The sequence below is a fragment of the Scyliorhinus torazame genome, chromosome 1 (assembly GCF_047496885.1).
Source record: "Scyliorhinus torazame isolate Kashiwa2021f chromosome 1, sScyTor2.1, whole genome shotgun sequence".
Taxonomy (NCBI): domain Eukaryota; kingdom Metazoa; phylum Chordata; class Chondrichthyes; order Carcharhiniformes; family Scyliorhinidae; genus Scyliorhinus; species Scyliorhinus torazame.
In genome coordinates this window covers 405,598,342-405,621,714 of record NC_092707.1, presented here as the reverse complement: position 1 = coordinate 405,621,714, position 23,373 = coordinate 405,598,342, and the positions used below count along the sequence as shown (strand labels likewise).

Genomic DNA, 23,373 nt, shown 5'->3' with positions numbered 1-23,373 from the left:
CGGAGGAAACCCATGCAGACACGGGGAGAACGTGCAGACTCCGCACAGACAGTGACCCAGCAGGGAATTGAACCTGGGACCCTGGCGCTGTGAAGCCACAGTGCTAACCCACTATGGCTACCGTGCTGCCCAAATGTTTTGAATGCTGTAACTATATAACCGTGTTACTAAATTCCAAGACATTTATATATCCCCAGGGTGCACAGTTCTGCTGTCACTTTGTGAGTGGTAAAACCCAAGCATATCCAGCCAGGACAGTATTAGCCTGCAGTACTCAGGAACTGAGCATCAGGCATCATTGGTGGTTCACCATTGGTGGAAGGGGCTGGTTTAGCACACTGGGCTAAATCGCTGGCTTTGAAAGCAGACCAAGTCAGGCCAGCAGCACGGTTTGATTCCCGTGTCAGCGAGAGAACCTGAGAACATCTAAGACACTCAGAAGGTAAGTAAGTGATTTTTACTTATTTTTACTTTTATACCTTTTTTCAAATTGTGTGTGTCGGGGGGGAAACTGAAGTGACATTTCAGAAAAGCTGTGGCCAGAGTGGCTGGTTGGGATTCTAACCTAAATTTTAAAAAAATTTGAGTATTTGGGAACTAATTAAACATAATAACTTAATTATAATTTAGAGGATATCTAAGTCAGAGATCGGAGAGTATTATAGTTAGCTATCGCATTTCTATTAGAAATCTAGTGCAAGGAAACAGATAGTTGACAGTAACTTTGAAATTAAAAAAAAAAGTATTTAAAAAAAAAGACAAATTTTAATTTTAATTAATTGACGCAATGTCAGTTAGAGGGGTGCTGTGCTCTGACTGTGAGATGTGGCAGGTCCGGGAGGTTTCCAGCGTCCCGGATGGCTTCATCTGCAGAAAGTGCACCCAACTGGAGCTCCTCACAGACCGCATGGTTCGGTTGGAGCAGCAATTGGATGCACTTAGGAGCATGCAGGTGGCGGAAAGCGTCATAGATCGCAGTTATGTAAATGTGGTCACACCCAAGGTGCAGGCAGAGAAATGGGTGACCACCAGAAAGGGCAGGCAGTCAGTGCAGGAATCCCCTGTGGTTGTCCCCCTCTCGAACAGATATACCCCTTTGGATACTGTCGGGGGGATAGCCTATCAGGGGAAAACAGCAGCAGCCAGAGCAGTGGCACCACGGCTGGCTCTGATGTTCAGAAGGGAGGGTCAAAGCGCAGAAGAGTAATAGTAATAGGGGACTCTATAGTCAGGGGCACAGATAGGCGCTTCTGTGGACGTGAAAGAGATTCCAGGATGGTATGTTGCCTCCCTGGTGCCAGGGTCCAGGATGTCTCCGAACGGGTAGAGGGAATCCTGAAGGGGGAGGGCAAACAGGCAGAGGTCGTTGTACATATTGGTACTAACGACATAGGCAGGAAGGGGCATGAGGTCCTGCAGCAGGAGTTCAGGGAGCTAGGCAGAAAGTTAAAAGACAGGACCTCGAGGGTTGTAATCTCGGGATTACTCCCTGTGCCACGTGCCAGTGAGGCTAGAAATAGGAAGATAGAGCAGATAAACACGTGGCTAAACAGCTGGTGTAGGAGGGAGGGTTTCCATTATCTGGACCACTGGGAGCTCTTCCGGGGCAGGTGTGACCTGTATAAGATGGACGGGTTGCATCTAAACCGGAGAGGCATAAATATCCTGGCCGCGAGGTTTGCTAGTGTCACACGAGGAGGGTTTAAACTAGTATGGCAGGGGGGTGGGCACGGGAGCAATAGGTCAGAAGGTGAGGGCATTGAGGGAGAACTAGGGAATAGGGACAGTGTGGCTCTGAGGCAGAGCAGACGGGGAGAAGTTGCTGAACACAGCGGGTCTGGTGGCCTGAAGTGCATATGTTTTAATGCAAGGAGCATTACGGGTAAGGCAGATGAATTTAGAGCTTGGATTACTACTTGGAACTATGATGTTGTTGCCATTACAGAGACCTGGTTGAGGGAAGGGCAGGATTGGCAGCTAAACGTTCCAGGATTTAGATGTTTCAGGCGGGATAGAGGGGGATGTAAAAGGGGAGGCGGAGTTGCGCTACTTGTTCGGGAGAATATCACAGCTATACTGCGAGAGGACACCTCAGAGGGCAGTGAGGCTATATGGGTAGAGATCAGGAATAAGAAGGGTGCAGTCACAATGTTGGGGGTATACTACAGGCCTCCCAACAGCCAGCGGGAGATAGAGGAGCAGATAGGTAGACAGATTTTGGAAAAGAGTAAAAACAACAGGGTTGTGGTGATGGGAGACTTCAACTTCCCCAATATTGACTGGGACTCACTTAGTGCCAGGGGCTTAGACGGGGCGGAGTTTGTAAGGAGCATCCAGGAGGGCTTCTTAAAACAATATGTAAACAGTCCAACTAGGGAAGGGGCGGTACTGGACCTGGTATTGGGGAATGAGCCCGGCCAGGTGGTAGATGTTTCAGTAGGGGAGCATTTCGGTAACAGTGACCACAATTCAGTAAGTTTTAAAGTACTGGTGGACAAGGATAAGAGTGGTCCGAGGATGAATGTGCTAAATTGGGGGAAGGCTAATTATAACAATATAAGGCGGGAACTGAAGAACATAGATTGGGGGCGGATGTTTGAGGGCAAATCAACATCTGACATGTGGGAGGCTTTCAAGTGTCAGTTGAAAGGAATACAGGACCGGCATGTTCCTGTGAGGAAGAAAGATAAATACGGCAATTTTCGGGAACCTTGGATGACGAGTGATATTGTAGGCCTCGTCAAAAAGAAAAAGGAGGCATTTGTCAGGGCTAAAAGGCTGGGAACAGACGAAGCCTGTGTGGCATATAAGGAAAGTAGGAAGGAACTTAAGCAAGGAGTCAGGAGGGCTAGAAGGGGTCATGAAAAGTCATTGGCAAATAGGGTTAAGGAAAATCCCAAGGCTTTTTACACGTACATAAAAAGCAAGAGGGTAGCCAGGGAAAGGGTTGGCCCACTGAAGGATAGGCAAGGGAATCTATGTGTGGAGCCAGAGGAAATGGGCGAGGTACTAAATGAATACTTTGCATCAGTATTCACCAAAGAGAAGGAATTGGTAGATGTTGAGTCTGGAGAAGGGGGTGTAGATAGCCTGGGTCACATTGTGATCCAAAAAGACGAGGTGTTGGGTGTCTTAAAAAATATTAAGGTAGATAAGTCCCCAGGGCCTAATGGGATCTACCCCAGAATACTGAAGGAGGCTGGAGAGGAAATTGCTGAGGCCTTGACAGAAATCTTTGGATCCTCGCTGTCTTCAGGGGATGTCCCGGAGGACTGGAGAATAGCCAATGTTGTTCCTCTGTTTAAGAAGGGTAGCAAGGATAATCCCGGGAACTACAGGCCGGTGAGCCTTACTTCAGTGGTAGGGAAATTACTGGAGAGAATTCTTCGAGACAGGATCTACTCCCATTTGGAAGCAAATGGACGTATTAGTGAGAGGCAGCACGGTTTTGTGAAGGGGAGGTCGTGTCTCACTAACTTGATAGAGTTTTTCGAGGAGGTCACTAAGATGATTGATGCAGGTAGGGCAGTAGATGTTGTCTATATGGACTTCAGTAAGGCCTTTGACAAGGTCCCTCATGGTAGACTAGTACAAAAGGTGAAGTCACACGGGATCAGGGGTGAACTGGCAAGGTGGATACAGAACTGGCTATGACATAGAAGGCAGAGGGTAGCAATGGAGGGATGCTTTTCTAATTGGAGGGCTGTGACCAGTGGTGTTCCACAGGGATCAGTGCTGGGACCTTTGCTGTTTGTAGTATATATAAATGATTTGGAGGAAAATGTAACTGGTCTGATTAGTAAGTTTGCAGACGACACAAAGGTTGGTGGAATTGCGGATAGCGATGAGGACTGTCTGAGGATACAGCAGGATTTAGATTGTCTGGAGACTTGGGCGGAGAGATGGCAGATGGAGTTTAATCCGGACAAATGTGAGGTAATGCATTTTGGAAGGGCTAATGCAGGTAGGGAATATACAGTGAATGGTAGAACCCTCAAGAATATTGAAAGTCAAAGAGATCTAGGAGTACAGGTCCACAGGTCATTGAAAGGGGCAACACAGGTGGAGAAGGTAGTCAAGAAGGCATACGGCATGCTGGCCTTCATTGGCCGGGGCATTGAGTATAAGAATTGGCAAGTCATGTTGCAGCTGTATAGAACCTTAGTTAGGCCACACTTGGAGTATAGTGTTCAATTCTGGTCGCCACACTACCAGAAGGATGTGGAGGCTTTAGAGAGGGTGCAGAAGAGATTTACCAGAATGTTGCCTGGTATGGAGGGCATAAGCTATGAGGAGCGATTGAATAAACTCGGTTTGTTCTCACTGGAACGAAGGAGGTTGAGGGGCGACCTGATAGAGGTATACAAAATTATGAGGGGCATAGACAGAGTGGATAGTCAGAGGCTTTTCCCCAGGGTAGAGGGGTCAATTACTAGGGGGCATAGGTTTAAGGTGAGAGGGGCAAGGTTTAGAGTAGATGTACGAGGCAAGTTTTTTACGCAGAGGGTAGTGGGTGCCTGGAACTCACTACCGGAGGAGGTAGTGGAAGCAGGGACGATAGGGACATTTAAGGGGCATCTTGACAAATATATGAATAGGATGGGAATAGAAGGATACGGACCCAGGAAGTGTAGAAGATTGTAGTTTAGTCGGGCAGTATGGTCGGCACGGGCTTGGAGGGCCGAAGGGCCTGTTCCTGTGCTGTACATTTCTTTGTTCTTTGTTTTGTTCTTTGTACCAGCCTCCCCGAACAGGTGCCGGAATGTGGCGACTAGGGGCTTTTCACAGTAACTTCATTTGAAGCCTACTTGTGACAATAAGCGATTTTCATTTCATTTCACTTGGCAACACTCTCGCCACTGAATCAGAAGTTTGTAACTTTGTACGCTTTCCAGAAACTTCAGCCCCCAAACCTACATTGGCCACACCACTGGTTTTGTGCCACAGAGCCTGATTTATAGCCGGTCTGATCACTGCCTGGTATTCTGTATCTTGGCCCACTTACCTCAGTGAGTGTCGCCAGGGCCTGTACAGGGCATTAGCCTTTCCGTCTGGAGCAGCCTCAAAGCAACTGGGATACAGAGCACATTTTCATATCCCCCCCCAGCCCCTCCATTGTCTCTCAAACCGTGATGAATCTCTGTACATGATGACATCATCTCCATGCGTCACAATGGTGTCTGGTTTGAATGGTTTCTCACAGTGGCCATTCACAGGCTGGCACCTCCAGTGCGGGATTGAGGGTGTGCTGCACTGCTGGAAGTGCTGTCCTTCAGATCAGATGTTAACTGAGACAAGTCTGCCCTGCCTGCTCTCTCGCACGAGTGTCAAAGGCCCCGTGGCACTATTTTGGAGAAGAACAGGGTTCAGGAAGTGCCAACGAGATAAATGGTCGGATAGCATATTGGTACAGGAGCATCTTGGTTGTTACTTCATGGATCAAATCCCACCAGGGCAGCTGAGGAATTTCAATTCAATGAAACAAATCTGGCATAAAAGGCAGGAATAGTGAACGTGAAACTACTAGATTATTGTAAAACTTTAGGAAAGGAAATCTGCTGCCCTTAGCTGGTCTGGATTATATTTGACTTCAGACCTGCGGCAATGTGATGGATTAATCAAACTCAACAGCGACCCAGACTGCACTGGGTCGCTGTTGAGGTTCTGAAGCGCATGCTTAGGGAGGGCACTTAGGGAGGGTGCTTAGGGAGGGCAGTCTGGCGCTAGTGTGCCTTCACACCCAGGTGGCGACCATGCAGCGATACCTCCACATGAGGACCCCACCGGGCTGACCAGGATTGGGGACGTGGTGGGTGGCGAATGAGTGGGGTTTTGACCCTTTTTGAACTGGTATGCTGTTATATTACTGAATCGTAATATAAATATTGCTCTTTTATCTTGTCGAGTCGTATTGAATTCTGCTGATAAACAGTCGAAGTCTTCCAGATGATGACAAATTATTTATTGAGTAATATAATAATAACCTTGTGAGTTCTTTCACTTTAATACTTTGATTAGTAAAACAAATAAGTAAGATTGGATTAATCGAACAATTATGATAATAAACTGCACTCTGAGCTGGTCACATCTTCACTCTAGCTGTTCCCCACACACAGTAACTAAAGAAAGAGCGGGAAATTCCTTTTATAGGTCCTGTTAGTGTTGCCACCTAGTGATCATCTATCATATTGTTATATGCTGCACCCCCCATTTTAGCTTCCTGTAAAACCTTCAGGTTCTGTTTGCATTTCAGTCCCGTGCTCCTGACCTTTGGGAACCTGGTGGAGAGAGGGGCAGGGAGGGAGGAGGACCTCCGCGTTAACCTCCTCATGAACCTCCTCCTGTGCCTTGCTAAGCTGGCTATCAACAGGTCCAAGCAGCAGGCAATCGAGGTCATCCAGCCCAACTGTCTGCCTCTCATCCACAGCCACCGGGTGTCCTTGGGGAGCGAGTACGAGGTGTTAACTGCCTCAATCGTGGCGTTCCGTGCTTGGTGGGCACCGTGGGGACTGGGTGTTTTATCAACCTCTGTAATCACCTTTTGTTTTAATGATTCAAGTTTTCGTTGGAATTTGATTTTGTTTGGTGCAGTATTCCTTTAAGGGGCTGCCATTTTATTTGGTTTCTTAATTTATTAATTTCATTTTACCGATTTCCCCTAACTAGGAGTACAGGCTGATTGGTCAGGGTTCATTAACTTGTGAACATGTTTCTGGATAGGTTGCACGCCATTGGTCTGCTGTTTCTTCTTTATTAAGGAGAACCCCCAGGTTATTTGAATTCTTTGGCATGGCTTTATTGTCACAGACAAGTTCTATTTTGTCCGTTTCCCAACAGTTCGTACAGTGTTCCATGGCTGTCAGTCTCTCTCTGGGATCTTGCTGAAGCGACCTTTGTTTACTGAGGGAGTGGTTGATGTTATCTGGAGATTTGGATGAATAAATCGGAGTTGTGCAGCGGGGTCTGCTTGCCTGTATACTTGTGGCAGCTCTATTAAGCCCATGTGTGACCCTAAAACGAGCCAAATCCATGTCCACATTCACATCTGTAATTCATTCCAGGTCATCTATTATCTATGCTCAGAACTCACATTGAATTCCACAGTGCATCATGAACCATTTACAACATAATTATCCCCTCGCTTCCGAGCTGCCAAACTCCTGAAGTTAATTTGAGTGAGATTATTGGGTAAATTCAAACCAATCCCTCGCTGCCATTTGTTCTCGCACTATCATTTTATGAATGATGTCTGATGAGTAAAGGATTAGAGATTACAAGTATTAAAACTTGTTTTCGGATCTGCTGATTTAAGAGTTAGAGGGAACTCCTCCTTCTGTAGCTTTAGGAATGTAGAATAGGCTGCCCCAGTCAAAAGTGTTTAACATTGCATCGCTCAACACTTGGGAAAATGATACATGCATTTCGGATTTGGAAAAGCAATTGATAAGGATAGGTGGATATTTTATGTTTATTGAGAAAATGTTGGTGTAAATAAGGACTGTAGCCGTGCGAAGCATGCAACACTGATTCAAAAATCACCAAGACAGAATTGCCAATGGAAATTGGTTAGGGGTTGGCCTGAACACCAGGAAGCTTTGCTGGTGATGAAGGAGCAGTGCTCCGAAAGCTAGTGATTTGAAACAAACCTGTTGGACTTTAACCTGGTGTTGTAAGACTTATTCAGGTGCCCACCCCAGTCCAGCGCAGGCATCTCCACATCATCAGATATGAAGACATAACGATTCAGTCTGTCTTCAAAGCAATCGACATTGCTTTGAACGTTGGGATGATACAATTCTTCCTTAGTTTCTTGGTGTTTTAGAACATAGAACATTACAGCGCAGTACAGGCCCTTCGGCCCTCGGTGTTGCGCCGACCCGTGAAACCACTCTAAAGCCCATCTACACTATTCCCTTATCGTCCATATGTCTATCCAATGACCATTTGAATGCCCTTAGCGGTGGCGAGTCCACTATTGTTGCAGGCAGGGCATTCCACGCCCTTACTACTCTCTGAGTAAAGAACCTACCTCTGACATCTGTCTTACATCTATCTCCCCTCAATTTAAAGCTATGTCCCCTCGTGCTAGACATCACCATCCGAGGAAAAAGGCTCTTACTGTCCACCCTATCCAATCCTCTGATCATCTTGTATGCCTCAATTAAGTCACCTCTTAACCTTCTTCTCTCTAACGACAACAGCCTCAAGTCCCTCAGCCTTTCCTCATAAGATCTTCCCTCTATACCAGGCAACATTCTGGTAAATCTACTCTGCATACTTTCCAATGCTTCCACATCCTTCCTATAATGCAGCGACCAGAATTGCACGCAATACTCCAAATGCGGCCGCACCAGAGTTTTGTTCTCTCACACTTGGATTCTAAATATAATTTCCAACAATAACTAAGATCAAATTCAAGGTGGCACAGCGGTGGTGGTTGGCACTGCCGAGGACCTGGGTTTGGTCCCTGTCCTGGGTCACTGCCCGTGTGGTTTGCACAAATTCATCTCAAAGTAAAATTAATGGGCGTACCAAAACAGAATGTAATGGGATCTTGTATTTCTGCTTGAGTGGAAAAATGTGGCATACGTTTTATGTCTCAATAAACGTCACCTCTGACAGTGCAGCACTCTCTCAGTATTGCACAGGGTGTTTAAGCCTGGATTTGCTGCTCAATTCCCTGGAGTTGGGTTCGTACCAACAATCTGCCGACGGGGTTGTGAGGTAAGAGTGTTACCCACTGAACCAAGGAATAACCATTCTCATTCCTTAATTAAACAATCACCAGGGATGAGTATCCAAAGACAAAAAAATTGTTGTGACTGAGGAATCATATACATTGAACCACAAAGTGTCAAAGTTGCTGTGTGAGGAGCTCGGAAGTTACAGCACTTTTCGTGATCTGTCGTGAAATGCAAACGTTTCTGGGCAACTTCAAATAGGCAAAATATTAGACTTCAAGTGGGTGGAAACGTCAGTTATCTCTTTGTTTATCTTCTATCACTGACAAAACTGTAGACCAAATAAAATGGGGAGATGGGGTTGCCATTCCAGTAATGCCACTGGAACACTATTCCAGAGGCCCAGATTAATACTCTGAGGTCCTGTGTTCAAATCCCGCATTGGTGGAAATTGAGTTCAATTATTAAAGGAGAAAGACTGGAATATAAAAGCTAGTCTCAGTCACGGTGATCACAAAACTATTATTGTTAAAAACTCACCTGACTAATGCCCTTTAGGGAAGGAAATCTGCTGTCCTTACCTCGTCTGACTCCAGATTCAAAGCAACATTCTTGACTGCCCTCTGAAATGGCCCAGCAAGCCATTCAGTTCCAGGGCAATTAGGGATGGTTAACAAATGCCAGCCGGAGGGCAGCACGGTGGCGCAGTGGGTTAGCCCTGTTCCCTCACGGCGCTGAGGTCCCAGGTTCGATCCCGGCTTTGGGTCACTGTCCGTGTGGAGTTTGCACATTCTCCCCGTGTTTGCGTGGGTTTCGCCCCCACAACCCAAAGATGTGCAGGGTAGGTGGATTGGCCACTCTAAATTGCCCCTTAATTGGGAAAAAATGAATTGGGAACTCTACATTTATAAAAACGAAACAAATGCCAGCCAGCCCGGAACAGACAACATCCAATGGAAGAGTAAAGAGAAAAATCACCAATGTGACCTAACATTCCAGCTTTTCATGCAGTTAGTATATGAAATACAGGGTGCAGTCTGTACATACAACAGAACGTGATCTTGTTGGACTATATACATCATGGAGAGAAGCTTCAGGAAGGGGGAAAGGTGTCACTGTCCATGAACTAAGGTTGTTAACTGAAAAGTCTCTGTTCATCAGATATGAAGACAAGGTGATTCAGTCTGTCATTCAAAGCAATTAACATGAGGATAATTCTTCCTTAATTCCTCGGTGTTTTCTCTCACATTTGGATTCTAATTACAATTTTGAACAATAACTACAATCAGATTCATCTCAAATTCAAATTATTTGGCGTAATGAAACAGAAGGGTGACATGGTAGCACAGTGGTTATCACTGTTGCTTCACAGCTCCAGGGTCTAGGTTCGATTCCCGGCTTGGGTCACTGCCTGTGCGGAGTCTGCACGTTCTCCCTGTGTCTGCGTGGGTTTCCTCCGGGTGCTCGGGTTTCACCCCACTAGTCCTGAAAGGCGGGCTGGTTAGGTGAAATGGACATTCTGAATTCTCCCTCGGTGTACCCGAACAGGCGCCGGAGTGTGGCGACGAAGGGATTTTCACAGTAACTTCATTGCAGTGTTAATGCAAGCCTACGTGTGACACTAATAAAGATTATCATAAATAAGACCGGTATAAGAAGCGGTTTATGAAAGTTAGTAACAGACCAAATGAATTTCTGCATTTTGAGCATTTCTCATTTCATTTCTTCCCCTCCACCATCATCACGACATGTTGATTCACTTAAAGGTAGCAGTCAAGATCCCAGAGGCCTAGTAACCTATCCACTAGTCACAAGTTAGGCCGTTCCCAGCTTCTCGCTGACTTGATTGACCGTGACTTATTCAGTGCTGCATTATTCTAGATTTAACACATTGAAGTGTCAGCTTGATGTAACATTGTGGCAATGAAGGTATCCATATTCTCCAATAGTACATAATCCCTCACACAATTTTGAATATCACTTGGCCCATTATAGTACTGTGCTCAAACGATGGTGCACGGGATACCCTTAAACTCAGAGAAGGTTCCCCAATATTACTATGACGATCCCAGGCCAGGTTCTCATTGAACAGGGCAATGACGAGCCCAATACAGGAACCCTGCTGCCCATGAATGCATTCTGGTATAGGTGGCTTTCCAAGGCCTGCTCTCGGTCTTGTTACTGGCGGCGATTCTCCGGGCTAAGACTCTCACCTTCCGGCTTTGGCAACGTTGGAGGCGGCAGCAGCAGAGGAGCAAGTGAAGATTCCGCTCCCGGCCACTGCTCTGGGTTTCTTTTTCAATTCAGCTTCTTGCTTGAGGAAGTCGGACTGGCCGTCACGCATCTGATCAAAATGATTGGTGATAATTCAGCCAAAGCTCTACTGCATGGCAGCAACAAGGCTAGCCAGAATATCTGCCCCAGTCCAGCTTCTCCAATCCCCTCTCTCCTGCTCCTTCAATCATAGATTCTGTCTCTGGAGGAGCAGTGAGTGTAAAGCAGGGAACCTGTGATTACAGGAACTGGAGCAGCAAGCGTGGGCGACATCAAATGTCATTGGAGGAGCAGATCTGTATCATTTTCCTGCTCTGACGCTTGCATTTGCAACTGTTCAGCCCCATTCAGATTACGGAGGAGGTGAAAGACAGAGACAATTTTAGATTGGCGGAATTCCAAAATCCAAGTGTTGGAAATCCACTAAGTAGCAGAAATTTATCACCCGATTCACTGTTCCTTCAGTCACAAGGATAGATTATCGCCCCAATTCCATGTTCTCTCAATTTGTTAACCAACCTTTTGCATGGGATCTTACCAAAAGCTTTCTGAAAATCTAAATATACCACATCCAGTGGTCCCCCTTATCTATTCAGCTAGTTACATCCTCAAAAAAACCCAAATAGGTTTGTTAAACAGGATTTCCCTTTCACAAATCCATGTTGACTCTGCCCAATGCTATCATTATTTTCTAAATGCCCTGTTATCACATCCTTTTTATAGACCCTAGCATTTCCCTACTTCTGATATCAGGCTAATAGATCTGTAGTTTCTTTTTTCTCTCTCTTCACAAATAGTGGGGTGACATTTGCTACCTTCCAAACCGCAGGAACCATTCCAGAATCTACAGAATTCTCAGAAAAGATCTTTTCCAGCAGCGAAGGGGGTGGTAACCATGGAAACGAGTCCAGCTCTTCCCCACAAAATTCCTAAGCTATAAGTACCAGAACCCATTCCCTTTCGGCAGCTGAAACTCTTTATTAAAATAAATTCAGAGTACCCAATTATTTTTTTTTCCAATTAAGGGGCAATTTAGTGTGGCCAATCCACCTAACCTGCACATATTTGGGTTGTGGGGGTGAAACCCACGCAGACATGGGGAGAATGTGCAAACTCCACACGGACAGTGACCCAGGGCCGGGATTCGACCCAGGTCCTCAGCGCCGCATGCACAGTGCTAACCACTGCGCCACATGCCGCCCCCAGAATTTTGAAAGATGACTGTCAATGCATCTACTATCTCTATAGCCACCTCTTTCAAAACTCTGGGATGTAGATCATCTGGTCCAGGAGAGTTAACTATTTTATGTCCCATTAATTTCACATCTTGATCTTTAGAACAAAGGTTATCTTTCACTACAGTACTAATGCCCTCTTTAATTAACTAGAGCCACATCACCACCTTTTCACAGCTTTGTAAATGTCACATACCTTTGGATATTCAGGCCTTAGCTTCGGGTTTCTTGGAGCCACATCTCTATGACTAGGTCATTCCTTTACTGCTTTTATGAAGTCTGGTCCTAACTGCTGGCACACTTGTTCGTAATCACTGTCCCTTTCCGCCCGATTATCATTACCTTTTTAAAAATTTGTTTATGGGATGTGGGCATCATTGGTTAGGCCAGTATTTATTGCCCATCCCTAGTTGCCCTTCAGAAGGTGGTAGTGAGCTGCCTTCTTGAACCATTGCAATCCCGGAGGTGTAGATGCACCCACTGTGCTGTTAGGGAGGGACTTCCAGGATTTTGACTCTGACAGCAAAGGAACAGCGATATTTTTCCAGATCAGGGGGGTGACATGTGGAGGGAAATCTCCAGATAGTGGGTTTCCCAGGTATCTGCTGTTCTTGTTCTTCTCGATGATGGTCGTGGGTTTGGAAGGTGCTTCCTAAGGAACCTTGGTGAGTTCTTGCAGTGCATCCTGTGGTTGGTGCACATGCTGCCACTGTTGATGGTGGAGGGATTGAATGTTTGTGGAAGGGGGGAGAAATCAAGCGGGGCTGCCTTGTGCTGGATGGCTTTGAGCTTGAGTGTTGTTGGAGCTGCACTCATCCAATCAAGTGGAGGGTATTCCATTACACTCCTGACTAGTGCCTTGTAGATGGACAGGTTTTTGGGGTCAGGAGGTGAATTACTCGCCGCAGGATTCCTAGCCTTTGCTTGTAGCCACAGTATTTATATGGCTCATCCAATTCAGTTTCTGGTGAATGGTAACCCCAAGATATTGAAAGTGCGGGATTCAGCGATGCTAATGCCATTGAATGTCAAGGGACAATGGTTAGATCCTATCTTGTTGGAGATGATCATTGCCTGACAATTGCGTGACATTATTGTTACTTGCCATTTGTCAGCCCATCCCTGGATATTGAGTCATAAATGGTGCGGAATATCACACACTCATCTGCAAACATCCCCACTTTTGACCTATGATGGAAGGAAGGTCATTGCTACCTTGATCTATTGTCTTGTCATTTCCCTTTAAAATCTTTCCCTAAATGTCGCCCCCCCCCCCTTCTTTCTCTAGTTATATGACTTGCTGGAACACTAAAACCAGAAAATTTAAGCTTCAAATGTGGATTAACATGAAGTTGTTGCCAACATTGGTTTAAAGACAAGATACTGTAACCCTGAGTGGATTAAGGAGATTTTACTAGGGTCACTGATGCATTGGAGATATGATGAAGATAATTCCAACATATAATTAAAACCAGAAGGAAAGACTCAAACAATTGAACTGATTAAACTTGAATTGAGAAAGGATCGAAATCGCAAGGTATAGATTATGCAGGTACAAATACGTGTTTTTATTCCTTCTGTATTTTGTTTTCTATAGACAGATAAATTCTCCTTTACTGCAGATTCTGTAAATTCAAGGTTCTTTGACTATAATCTCACTAACTAAACATTTGTTGTCATATTTCAGAGTAATGAAAACAAGGTCAAAATAACTGAAGCATTAAAAACTCACAGATCAGTGCAGTGATACACCATGAGTAATACACAGTTCTCAACTTTCTCCAGTTTAAACCCAGCCTTTCACAAAATACAATTTGTAGAATCACAGCGAAAACCAATGCTTCAATTTGCCAAAAACAGACTTGTCACATTGTAAATTAGCAACATAAAATAGGTCCAAAATCTCAGAGATTTTCTCAACGTCCTGGTCAGGGTCAATGATTTTTTGAGTCTGGTTGACCAAGTACTGCTGGAACATAACCCACTTTGCACGCAAAATCCATTGAAGATTGTCTGTTAAATCATCAATTGTTAGGGGGAGGAATGGAAAAATTCACTCAATAAGTTGTCTTCATTTCCAAGTTAAAACCAGACTGATGCTCCTCGAATAAAAAGCACAAATGACGTCATGCTGGCAGACAGTTTTGCTTAGAGGATATTGTTAAGATTTGTGGGTTTTAAGGCACTTTTCTGTTTCCTTCATTCAAACAAGCTGTTGCCAACTTAAAGGGCCTTTGTGAAGTTCACTGCTGGAGAGAGCTCAGCAGCTTCTCGGTAGGTGTGTAGTTTTCCCATGTTGTCTTACACCATTTATGGGGCAATTCAGCCATGGATGCTTTTTTGTATGGGCATCCGATATTTTTGGAATTCCCCTCGAGGGTTCTTTCAAGATCTTCACACCAACATGGGCTCAGGTTTCAGTATCATTAGAAATTTCCCAGTGATCAAAGCCAGGATGAAATCTTATTCTTGATCAGCTGGTGTGGAAACCTTCCCTTTATGCTGAGAGGCAGATAGTTTTTGTAAGATTTCCATCCCTGGCTGCTAATTTGAGGTTATGTTGCCAAAGCGAGTTTGAATCACATTTCACTGGAGAGGAGCTTTGGACCATCATGAAACGGTGAAATGTATCATCCGTGAACAGGCTGACAATGATGCCACTTGTGAGAACAAGTCAATTGGCTACATTTGCAATAGGCTTAGCTGCTGCTTGTGATCATTACAAATTCACTGCACTGCACAGAAAAGTCATCTACTGTTGTGAAGCTTCAGCTATCTCAAACAAGTAACATTTCTGTATATCAAATGCAAGTCCTTCAGATGGCAGAACTCTTGAGGCAAGCGGAGACTCTGAAATTGCAGGTGCAAGGTGGACACCTTGCTTGGATGGTTGCGGAGACTCTGAAATTGCAGGTGCAAGGTGGACACCTTGCTTGGATGGTTGTGGATTGGACAGATTCCTTGGCTGACTGTGGCACGATAGAGGATGGAGACATTTTGTGGCTGAAGTATCACCTGACAAATTGGGGATCAAGAGCAGAAGTGGATCACCAGGTCATCTGGAGTGGGCAGGGTACACCACCTGGATTACTGCTTGAGTTGGTTGAGTCCATGGCTGCTGACACAGAGCCAGAATCACATTGATGGAGAAATCCACCCCCCCCCCCACCGAGTCCCAGTTTTTTTTTTTGAAGGGGGTGAAGATTGTTGTCGATGAGACATTCTTCCTCCATCAAACTCTATTTCTATCGTCTGTACCCGAATCATTCCTCCCCGATATCCATACCTCTCTATCCCTGTGTATTCCTCCCTTCACCCATATGCTCATCTACACCCATATACCCTATCCCCCACCTGTACCCCTTACGCATCTCCAGATACCCCTCATATACCCCTTGCTTCACCCATATACATAACACACTGGTATACCCCTCACTATGCCCATCCTTCACCCATATACCCCCATTCTTCACCTATACCCCCATCCTTCACTCATATACCTCATACCCCCACCCTTCACTCATATACCCCATACCCCCACCCTTCACCCATATACCCCATACCCCCACCCTTCACCCATATACCCCATACCCCCATCCTTCACTCATATACCCCCACCCTTCACCCATATACCCCATCCTTCACTCATATACCCCATACCCCCACCCTTCATCCATATACCCCATACCCCCATCCTTCACTCATATACCCCATACCCCCACCCTTCACCCATATACCCCATACCCCCATCCTTCACCCATATACCCCCACCCTTCACCCATATACCCCATACCCCCACCCTTCACCCATATACCCCATCCTTCACTCATATACCCCATACCCCCATCCTTCACTCATATACCCCATACCCCCACCCTTCATCCATATACCACCACCCTTATACCTTCATGCCCCTCCCTCCCCTCATTACCCCGGACCACCCCCTCCCCACACTCCGCTGCCCCCCCTCAGGCCTCCTCGGGCTTGTCTGGCGGGGGTCCGCAGGGCTGCAGCATTTTCTCCATGAGGTTGAAGCGGACCCGGGCCTTGGTCTCATTCTCGGCCACGGCGAAGTAGTTGAGCAGGTCGAAGTGGCCCATGTAGGAGGCGTACGAGTCGCGGTGCTGGTTGACCAGCCACTCCCACTTGGTGGTGTCGGCGTGCCCGGTGCCGATGTACTTGGACTGGAGATGCTCCAGCTGGCTGTGGATGTTGTAGCGGTCCGTCATGGCGCTGCCCCGGCTCAGGATTCAAATGGCAACCGCCAGCCGTCCTCACCCAACATGGCCGCCCTCACCCAACATGGCCGCCCTCACCGCCCTCACCCAACATGGCCGCCCTCACCCTGGTCACAGCCACATTGGAAAATCACCCACCCGACTGAAGCCAATCTTCCCAAAATGTCCACGGCAACGTAATTGATTTTAACAGGAAATAATTATAATTGGCAAATGAGACAATTTCGAAGCATTAAACTAAATTCTATTCGTACGCAGGCGCGTTGGCAACGCTGTCTTCTCCGGCAATGCTCAGCGCCACCTATGCTGGAGGACTGTCGCTGTGAGGAACTGCAACACAATGCCTTCTCCCTCAACCAATTCCCCCTTACTTTTCTCTGCTGGCAAGAGCTTCAAACAATAATAATCTAATAATCTTTATTGTCACAAGTAGACTTATGAGGGGATGGTTTAGTACAGTGGGCAGAAATGCAGAACAATGCCAGAGCGCGGGTTCAATTCCTGTACCGGCCTCAACGAACAGGCGTCGGAATGTGGCGACTAGGGGCTTTTCACAGTAACTTCATTGAAACCTACTTGTGACAATAAGTGATTATTATTATTACATGAGCACTGCAATGAAGTTACTGTGAAAAGCCCCTCGTCACCACGTTCCGGCGCTTGTTAAGGTACACAGAGGGATAATTCAGAATGTCCAAATTACCTAACAGCACGTTTATCAGGACTTGTGGGAGGAAACAGCACGTTTATCAGGACTTGTGGGAGGAAACCGGAGCGCCCGGAGGAAACCCACGCAGACAACGGTATGCAGACTCCGCACAGTCAGTGACCCAAGCCGGGAATCGAACCTGGGACCATGTGCTGTGAAGCAACAGTGCTAACCACTGTGCTACTGTTCCGCCCATAATAGTCCTTGATTAGTATCTCCAGTCAAATTTAGATTGTGATTCTGAAAAGATTCCTGCTGATTTGCAATGCTATCTTATATTTTCTTATTATTCTTTCATGCCGTGTGATCGTCTCGGGCAAGACCATGTATTTGTCGTTCATCTCTAATTACCCTTGAGAAGGCGATAGTGAGCCCCCCCAAAAAATAGATCTGTATTTTCAATGTCTTTTCATTGTTACATTGAATCTTAGCACAGGACAGGCCATTCGGCCCAACAGGTCTGTGTTATCCACCAAACAGATCTTCAGCTACCCCTCAACGTCTCACATGGCCAATTCTCCCACATATTTAGTTTCCGCTGAAATCATCTTTACTGTTTTTCTCAACTACTCCTAGTGATACCCCAGTGAGCCATTCAGCCCCTTAAGTCCATGTGGCGTTTGCACATTCTCCCCGTGTTTGCGCGGGTTTCGCCCCCACAACACAAAAGATGTGCAGGGTAGGTGGATTGGCCGCGCTAAATTGCCCCTTATTTGGAAAAATAAATTGGGCACTCTAAATTTATTTTTAAAAGATACTGAGTCACGTTTTGGGTGCGTTTAGTGGGGTGTTTCCTGGTGCTTGCAATGCCAAGAATGACCCTGTTATTAAACAGGCTGCTTCTTTTTCGGGCCTAGACAAGGAACACCCTGCACCCCACCTCATAATGGAATGGCATGCCCCAGACCCATTCCCTGGCACAGGTAAGATATCACCTGGGCACCTTGGCACTGAAAACCTGTCAATGCCACTGGGGCATTGCCAGGGTGCCAAGGTGGCATCAGGATTGCCAGGGTACCCCCATGCCCTGAGCCCAACAACCCTAACACAGACCAGGCTGACCTGATCCATGTTTGGAAACCAGTTTTTTTTTTCAAAAAAAAAACTTTATTCATAAAATCTATCATAAACATGACAGAACATTTCGAATTGTCTTGAATGTACATTTCCATCAGAGTTACACATTCCCTTGACTTTCTTCCATTCAATTTTGAGAACATTACACACATATCGCTCTTTACTTTACAATTCCTTCTTAAACATTTACATTGTCATGTTTCTTTTATACGTTGGAGTGTTGGTGGCCCAGACCGAGGGGGGTTTACACTGTTACCCGCCCCTCGGTGTACATTTGCTGGTAAGACCTTACACAGTGGTCTTTCCCCATTGCGCCTTGGCGGCAGCTGCCCCAAGCTTGAGTGCGTCCCTCAGCACGTAGTCCTGGACCTTGGAATGTGCCAGCCTGCAACACTCGGTCGAGGACAGCTCTTTGCACTGGAAGATCAGCAAGTTCCGGGCAGACCAAAGAGCGTCTTTCACCGAGTTGATGACCTTCCAGCAGCAGTTGATGTTTGTCTCGGTGTGTGTCCCTGGAGACAGTCTGTAGAGCACAGATTCCTGTGTCACAGAGCTGCTTGGGATGAACCTTGACAAATACCACTGCATCTCTCTCCAGACCTTCTTTGCAAAGGCACATTCCACAAGGAGGTGGGTGACCGTCTCATTTCCCCCACAGCCACTCCGAGGGCAGCGTGCAACGGCGCTGAGCCTTCGGGTGTACATGAAGAATCTGACGAGGAGGTCCCTTCTCACCACCAGCCAAGCTAGGTCTTGGTGCTTGTTTGTAAGTTCTGGCGATGAGGCGTTCTGCCAGATGACTCTGGCAGTCTGCTCAGGGAACCGTCCAACGCCCTCCACAGTCTCCTTTTCCCTGAGGGCCTCGAGGACATTACGTGCTGACCACTGCTTCATTGCCTTGTGGTCAAAGGTGTTTTTCTTCAAAAACTTTTCCACGAGGGACAGGTGGTACGGCACGGTCCAACTACTTGGAGCGTTCCGCGGCAATGAGGCCAGGCCCACCCTGCGTAACACCGGGGACAGGTAGAACCTCAGTATGTAGTGACATTTGGTGTTTGCATACCGGGGGTCCACGCACAGCTTGATGCAGCTGCACACAAAGGTGGCCATCAGGATGAGGGAGGCGTTGGGTACGTTTTGCCCTCCCTTCTCCAGAGGTTTGTACATGGTGTCCCTTCGGACACGGTCCATCTTGGATCTCCAGATGAATTTGAAGATGGCCCGGGTGACTGCCGTGGCGTAGGGTCGGGTTATGGGCCAGACCTTCGCTACGTGCAGTAACACCGAGAGTGCCTCACACCTGATGACCAGGGTTTTGCCCGCAATGGAGAGGGAGCGTTGCTCCCACCAGCCCAGTTTCTGTCTTACCTTGGCTATGCGCTCCTCCCAGGTTTTGGGGCACGCCCCAGCCACTCCAAACCATATCCCCAGCACCTTCAGGTAATCTGACCTGACAGTGAAGGGGACAAAGGACCGGTCGGCCCAGTTCCCAAAGAACATGGCCTCGCTCTTGCCGCGGTTTACCTTGGCTCCCGAGGCCAGTTCAAACTGGTCGCAGGTGGTCAAGAGCCTGCGTACAGACGCGGGATCCGAGCAGAAGACGGCAACGTCGTCCATGTACAGGGAGGCCTTGACTTGCACGCCTCCGCTGCCTGAGATCATCACTCCTCTTATACCCGGATCCTTTCTGATGGACTTGGCAAAAGGTTCTATGCAGCACACAAACAGGGCCGAGGAGAGAGGGCAGCCCTGCCTGACTCCTGATTTGATCTGGAACTTTTCTGATTCCCACCCGTTGATTGAGACTGCGCTATAGATGTTTGTGTAGAGCAGTTTGATCCAATTGAGAATTCCCCCCCCAAACCCCATTTTGGAGAGCACATCCATCATGTAGGTGTGCGATATTCTGTCAAAAGCCTTCTCCTGGTCAAGGCTGATGAGGCAGGTGTCCACCTTCCTGTCCTGCACGTAGGCGATCGTATCCCTGAGTAGCGCGAGGCTATCAGAGATCTTCCTGCCGGGTACAGCACAGGTCTGGTCCGGGTGGATCACCGACTCCAGAGCAGACCTGACCCGATTGGCAATGACCTTGGCTAGAATTTTGTAATCCACATTCAACAGTGAAATGGGTCGGCAGTTTCGAATTTCTTCCCTTTCCCCCTTCTGCATGTAGATGAGGATGATGATGCCTTTCCTCATGGATTCTGACATGCTGCCATCCAGAAGCATACTCTCGTACACTTCCAGCAGGTCTGGGCCCATCCAGTCCCACAGAGCCGAATACAACTCAGCCGGTAAGCTTCCGGGAGTTTTACTCGTCTCGAAGGACTTGACGGCCTTTGTCAGCTCTTCCAGAGTTAGCGGTTTGTCCAGGTTTTCCCGCTCGCTGTCGCCTAAGACCTCCGTGGTAGACGACAGGAAGGTCTGGGAAACAGTGCTATCTGTTGGCTTCAGGTCATACAGTCCGGCATAAAAGGATTTACTGATCCTCAGGATGTCAGACTGTGATGACTTTACAGAGCCATCTTCTTCCTTCAGGCTGCTGATCACAGAGGTCTCTCTGTGCACCTTTTGGAAGAAGAAGCGTGAGCACTTTTCATCCTGCTCCACGGAGCGGACTCTGGAACGGAAGATAACCTTGGAGGCGTCCGAGGTGTAGAGCGAGGCTTGCTGGCTCTTCACCTCTTGGAGATCCTCCTTGACATCAACCCTCATCGATTGCAGCTGGAGCAAATTCTACATACTTTTCTGGAGCCTGGACATGGCCCCTCGTCTCTCTCTCACCTTTTGAACGCCCTTGAGAATGAAAAACCTTTTGATATTCCCCTTGATTGCTTCCCACCAGAGATGTGGAGACTCAAAGAGGGGTTTCACGGTTCTCCAACCTTTGTAATCCCTCCTGAGTTCCTCGAGGTTCTCAGGGGTCAGCAGTTTTACATTCAGCTTCCATGTTCCCCTGCCTACCCCCTGGTTTTCCTGCAGGTGGCAGTCGGCCAGTAGGAGGCAGTGGTCAGAGAAGAACACTGGCTTAACATCGGTGGACCTGACCGTGAAAGCACGGGACACAAAGAAGAAGTCTATCCTGGAGCGGACGGACCCGTCTGGCCGTCTGTGTATCTACGCTGCGCTCCGTCTGCAGGGTTGCTGCAGACGTCGAGCAGCTTGGCGTCTTTTACCGTTTCCATCAGGAGTCTGGACGTAGCGTCTAGTTTGCTGTCGGCTCTGCCGGATCGTCCAGCTGCATCGATGATGCAGTTGAAGTCACCGGCCAGAATGACAGCCTTGGAGGTGGCCAACAGCAGTGGGAGTTGCTGAAGGACTGCCAGCCGCTCACTCCTTACGGCCGGGGCGTACACGTTAATGAGTCTGAGAGGGACGTTTTTGTATTTGACGTCTGCTACAAGGAGGTGTCCGCCCACCAGCTCCTTAACGTCGGAAATGGTGAAGTTGCCTCCCCGCAGCAGAATACCCAGGCCGGAGGAGCGACAGTCATTTCCTCCTGACCAGATGGGTGGCCCGTGGGACCACCAGCTCGACCAGCGCCTGTAGTTGCTGAGGAGGATTCCTTGGACTTTGGGGGGGGGGGGGGGGGGGGGGAGGGATGTTATAACCTGCCTGCTTACCATTGGCTGGGGACGAATGACAATCCCACAATCCTGTGGGAGTATGAGCTTCCCCAATGAGGAGGACGGAGAAATCATTAGTAAACTCCCTGTATAAATAAAGCTGGCCAGTTTGGAACCGGCAGGAAGGAGTAAGCAGCAAGGGAAGTTGCTGCTGCTGTGTATATATATGTTATTGTAAATAAATGTTATTTCTTTGTATCCTTGAAACTCTGGATTCTTCGTGGCCCTCATAAAAGCCTCCTATCAGAGGACATACACTAAGAGAATATGTTTCTCTGCTGGTGACACTTGGCTGAGTCAAGAGATTGGTTGCAGAATTATTACCGTTTGCAGCAGGGTTTACGTCAATTACCGTGAGTTGCTAACTCATCTTTCAGCCATTAGTGAGGTCGAGCACACATTGGCTCAGCTGTCTGCTGTGTTACTTCTGAGCCACAAGCTTCCGATGCCCCAGAGCTGTCGTCGAAAAGCATTGCTTTGTGGAAGGTGCCATCTTTTGAAAGAAACATTGAACTGAGGCCTGAAAGATGACAGGAAAAATCCTACATAAATAATGGGCTTGCTGATTCACATATCCATTCCACTGGTTTGTAAACCAAGAAATAATATCACTTGAATTTATTCTGTGCCTCACCTGCAGTAGATGCCAAATTTATGTCTCCCCAATATCACTAAAAAATAGTTGATCTCGTCATTCCTTCATTGCTGTGTGCGGGAGTTTGCCCATACATTGTAAAAGTGTAAATTGGCTGCTGTGTTGCCCTCATTATAATAGCATCTTCAAAAGTACATTAACATTTTTTTTACAGTAGCAAATTATTTTTTTCCAATTGAGGGGCAATTTAGCGTGGCCAATCCACCTACCCTGCACATCTTTGTGCTGTGGGGGCGAAACCCACGCAGACACGGGGAGAATGTGCAAACTGCACACGGACAGTGACCCAGAGCCGCGATCGAACCCGGGTCCTCAGTGCCGTGAGGCAGCAGTGCTAACCACTGCGCCACCGTGTCGCCCATCTTCAAAAGCACTGAATTAACTTTGAGATATTTTGGGCTGCTGTAAAAGTTTCTGTATTAATACAAATTTTCATTCTATGTAATTGCATTTATTGCCCGTCCCTAATTACCCTTGAGAAGGTGGTCGGGAGCCACCTCTTGCACCTCTGCTGTCCGTGTGGTGTAGATACACCCACAGTGCTGATAGAAAGGGAGTTACGGCATTTCGACCCAGCGACAGTGAAGGAACGGCCGCTATAATTCCAAGTCGCGATGGTGTGCGACCCAGATCATTGCCATTCTTGCCCTTCTTGAAGATCATTGAGGAGAGAAGCGCTTCCGGAGTTACCTTGGGTGTGTAGCTGCATTGCATTTTAGAAGCTGTCCACATTGCAAGAACAGTGTGCCAGTGAGGGAAGGGATGTGTATTAAGTTCAGTGACAGGGACGTTGAACAAACTCTGCCTCGAATGGTGGCGAGTTTCGGGAGTGTTACTGTGGCTGCCGCCATCCAGTCAAATGGCGAATACTCGATTAC

The 23,373-nt window shown here is 47.3% G+C and overlaps 1 protein-coding gene and 1 long non-coding RNA gene across 2 annotated transcripts; both read right to left on the bottom strand.

Annotated features, from left to right (window-relative positions):
* Positions 1 to 13,734: 13,734 nt before the first annotated feature.
* On the bottom strand, positions 13,735 to 15,698 carry LOC140428113 (uncharacterized). The gene is made up of 2 exons (XR_011948710.1): positions 15,119 to 15,698; positions 13,735 to 15,067 (listed from the first exon to the last, which is right to left on the bottom strand). It is a non-coding gene; the product is annotated as an uncharacterized lncRNA (long non-coding RNA).
* Positions 15,699 to 16,123: 425 nt separating this feature from the next.
* Positions 16,124 to 16,490, bottom strand: LOC140410785 (splicing factor 3B subunit 5). The gene has a single exon (XM_072499439.1). It carries the CDS (start codon positions 16,417 to 16,419, stop codon positions 16,159 to 16,161), a length of 261 nt encoding a protein of 86 aa, XP_072355540.1. The 5' UTR covers positions 16,420 to 16,490; the 3' UTR covers positions 16,124 to 16,158.
* Between the last annotated feature and the right edge of the window lie 6,883 nt (positions 16,491 to 23,373).